Source organism: Volvox carteri (assembly GCF_000143455.1).
Source record: "Volvox carteri f. nagariensis unplaced genomic scaffold VOLCAscaffold_418, whole genome shotgun sequence".
NCBI lineage: Eukaryota > Viridiplantae > Chlorophyta > Chlorophyceae > Chlamydomonadales > Volvocaceae > Volvox > Volvox carteri.
In genome coordinates, this window is record NW_003307947.1 from 115 (window position 1) to 4,082 (window position 3,968).

At 56.1% G+C, this 3,968-nt stretch overlaps 1 protein-coding gene across 1 annotated transcript; it reads right to left on the bottom strand.

Annotated features, from left to right (window-relative positions):
* Positions 1–362: 362 nt before the first annotated feature.
* VOLCADRAFT_108696 (uncharacterized protein) lies at positions 363–3,620 on the bottom strand (the record flags this gene model as incomplete). Its single annotated transcript, XM_002959609.1, has 11 exons — positions 3,391–3,620; positions 3,092–3,322; positions 2,959–3,015; positions 2,721–2,861; positions 2,426–2,602; positions 2,109–2,127; positions 2,023–2,072; positions 1,727–1,873; positions 1,495–1,577; positions 1,265–1,459; positions 363–792 (listed from the first exon to the last, which is right to left on the bottom strand). Coding segments are annotated over exons 1-11 (1,734 nt in total), but the record flags the coding sequence as incomplete, so codon positions are not given.
* Positions 3,621–3,968: the final 348 nt, after the last annotated feature.

Sequence of the window (3,968 nt, forward strand, 5' to 3'; positions counted from 1 at the left end):
AACTCACCACCAGCATCCAACCAAATCTAGCGGATCAACGGCGCATCAACTTAGTTCCTGGTCAGCTCGCAAGTTGATATTATCACGTCCTACACCGTCCATAAGATGGGGGGCCACCTCCCATTTCATCACTCCTCAAACACCCGAGGAGCCGGCAGGCGGATTTGAACCCGGGTCGACTGGGTCAACTGGGAGCAGAAGTCAGGCCTTAACCTCTGCCAGCCGCCTGCCTAATGTTCACTGTTTCACAATCACTGTGATATATTACCTATCCGGGAACTATAAGAGCTCCATCAGGCATTCATTACAGAATGTTTTCATGGTTGATGCATTCTTAATGCATACTTATATGACATACTTACATAAAACCGCTTAATACCAGTGTAAGAATGTTTAAGAATGCACACCCGCCTCCTCCATGTTCTTCCGTCGTTCTTATCGTTCTTAAGCATTCTCCTAAGTTTCTTAACCCCCCTCCGTGTTTGTAGGGTGTGGACACCCTTGCTGCCAGCTGTCCAGCACTTATAGCAGCCATGTTTTACTCGTGGCACCCCTGACATTCGCAGCATGTCCTCGATGGCCCGGTAATCCCCACCGGCCGTGAGAAGTCTAACCCTGACACTGATGTAGGACTCCGTGTGTGCATCGAAAGTATCCACCCCGCACTCTGCCAGGCTTTCCAGCTCCCTGGACAGGAGCTTCAACATGCACCCAACACGCGGCCTCTCCCCCTCGTCCTTCTTTCGTGAACCTGGCAGGATGCCAAGGACCGTTGTCGCACCATGGGTGTACCTGAACCCAAGTTGGACAGACAGGGTTGGCAATGCAATTGGATGGATGTAATGTAATGTAATGTTACAGAGTGGGAGGCTTCTGGGCCGCTTTATCACATTGTCAGTTCTATGATTTATCATCTTATAGCACCGTCCACCACTACCACACTATACTTCGCCATACGAACTGTAAGTCCAAGGCGGCGGGTCCAGCCGTCTAGGACCCCTCCTCATCCATTCACCCGAACAACCGAAGAGACGGAGGGTTCGGCAATCGCCACCAATCTAGCGTGCGAATCTGGTCCATCAACTGCGACCTCAACTCCACATCTCAGCAGCTAGCCATAATCTCGCGCTCCCGACTAATTCGGGGGTCTCCCCAGGAATCGAACCCAGGACCTTAAACCGCGAATCGCAGTAGTGTCAACCCAGACCAGACCAGATGGATGTGCATGGCCCTACTGGGGGATCCACTGATGACAGTGCCCCACCTTATGTCTGGGCTGAAATTGTATGCTGTGATGGCAACGGGGTACAGACTGTAACTAGCATCATCCTTGTATGTCTGGACTCCATCAGTGAAGACACCGAGGAGGATGTCCGTGTCACGCAGGGGAGGCTGTCCGCCTTGTTCAGATTCCTTCATGACGATGTAAGCCTTGCCGTCTGTGATGTCACAGATGAACCTGTCTGGCAACCCACGTTCGGCAGCAGATTTCACATGATGCCTGATTTCCTTGGACCACCACGGTCATCCTCAGGCGCCGGCGGTGGCAGCTGCACAGTAGCAGAGGCGCCCCCCTCCTGCAGGCCGCATTGCACGGAGTGATGCACAGGAGGCACGACGGGTTCACCAGGTTGGTCAACGGGCAGTGTCATGCGGTGCACCCGTTGTGTGCTCTGTGGTGCACCCTCCCTCACACGGACCGACCCCGCCCCGGAGGCTCCCCCACCTGCTGTCTTACCGTGCACGGAAACCGTGGGCTGGGCATGGCTGCTGGTCCTGCAGCTGACGGGGATGGCAAAGCAGCCGCCTCACCACCACGGGCATCCTCAGGCGCCGGCGGTGGCAGCTGCACAGTAGCAGAGGCGCCCCCCTCCTGCAGGCCGCATTGCACGGAGTGATGCACAGGAGGCACGATGGGTTCACCAGGTTGGTCAACGGGCAGTGGCATGCGGTGCACCCGTTGTGTGCTCTGTGGTGCACCCTCCCTCACACGGACCGACCCTGCCCCGGAGGCTCCCCCACCTGCTGTCTTACCGTGCACGGAAACCGTGGGCTGGGCATAGCAGCTCGTCCTGCAGCCGACGGGGATGGCACAGCAGCCGCCTCACCGCCACGGGTGTCCTCCTCCTGCAGGCCGCGTCACACAGAGTGATGCACAGGAGGCATGACAGGTTCGCCAGGTTGGTCGACGGGCAGTCATGGCAGCGGGAAGCAGACTTGCACCGAAGCCCTGGTGTACCGGAGTACTGAACACAACAAGCAAGTGCATCTGAGGATGCCCCCCTTCGTGCCATCCCCAGCCGACACACTCCACCCTGTCGTGCTGCTCCTGTGGAGTGTCATGTGGTGCACCCGTTGCATGCTCTGTGGTACACCGGTGTACCCTCAATTATATGGACCGACCCCGCCCCTCAGGCCTGCCCACCTGCTGTCCTGCCATGCATGGATACCGTGGAATGGCATCATCTGTATCATTGTGTCCCCTGTCCATCTCCCGTTGCTGCTCCTCATCATCCGCCACCAGCCGGGTCATGTTTGGGGCCCGCTTTCTCTTCCTGGTCTCGTTGCACACACCAAAGCCTCGATGAACCAGCTCCTCTGACTGCAGGAGCAGCGACAGGGGACGGACGGGGGTCAGGGAGACCGCACGACACTCAAGGTGCGACTCTGCTCCCCCCTGCCATGCATGAGCTTGGTCTTGATCTCACCCATAATCCTACCTGTTCGCCTGCTTCTGAAGGGGCCAGCCCATTGCTCTGGCCAGCACCAGAGACCTCTGTGCCATCCTCGGACACCCCATACTCGCCAGCATCACCAGTGCCGCCATGCTTCACCGGGTCCACCATGGCAGCATCACCTCCCTGGGTGGATGGTGACAGGCAAGAAGACTGTGCGTGTGTGTGATGGGTGGGGGAAGGATGGAAGGCCGCGGGCCGGCGACAGGGCAGTGGTACATACCTCAGCTCCCCCGGAGGTCACCACCTCCTCACCAGCCTTCAAAGCTTCTTCATTCCCCTGTGACATACACAATCTGTTTGTAAAGGTGCCCATGCATATCGCTCCCCGCCCAGCCCTGGAGCTGGAAACCCACCGTTGTCATGGTCCTGTCAGCCGCGCTGGCTGCCTGTGATGTGATGACACTGGCGGCACAGAGGTGAAGCGCAAAGCTTGAAGTGGCATGCTCAGACAAAGCCGTGCTGCGTGCAGGGACCCCTGGCATGGTACACAACCTGCTGCTGTGCTCAGGGAGGCTACGGATGTACCTCTTCAGGCTCTCCTCCTTGGCACCACTACCAAGCATTCCGACAAGCGTCCTCTCCACCTGTGAGGACGGAGACAATCTGTTTGCGCGCCGAACACTTCTCAGCAACAACCTGGCACAGTATTCACCTCATTGCCAGCCGAGAATCTCATTGATACGAGATCGTCTGGCTTGCTGCGCCTTGGCACTGTAGCAACCCACTCAATGCCATCGACAATAACTATGAAGGTTTCACACGCAAAGTTAAACACTTCACGTTTAAGGCGTTGGCCTATTTGTCTCTTCTGTAAGTACAGGTCGCGTATCTGCATAAAGGTACCAGATGGTGCCATTTTCACAGCAATCACATAGTGCTAAACCCAGTGACGTTTCTTATTGGTGCTGCAAATTGTCCAAATGTTCACATGACTTCTGGGCAGCAAGAGGTGAAATGCCGTGCAATTCCGGACCCTGGTCCGGAAGTGTACGGCATCTTGAAAATTATGCTGAATCCTGGTCTTAACTTCGCAGAATTGGACAGTACCAACGAATCGAAGCCGATGTGCTCATATTTTGTAGATGACATCCAGGCAGAATAGTCCAAATAGCGGACAGGGGTCCTCGAGGTCTGTGTCCCCAGAACGGTCGTTGAGGAACACACTTGAAGAAGAGAGAGCTCTCATCATCCAGAGGAATTTAAAGAAGCTAGCAAGCCTTGGACTACAGG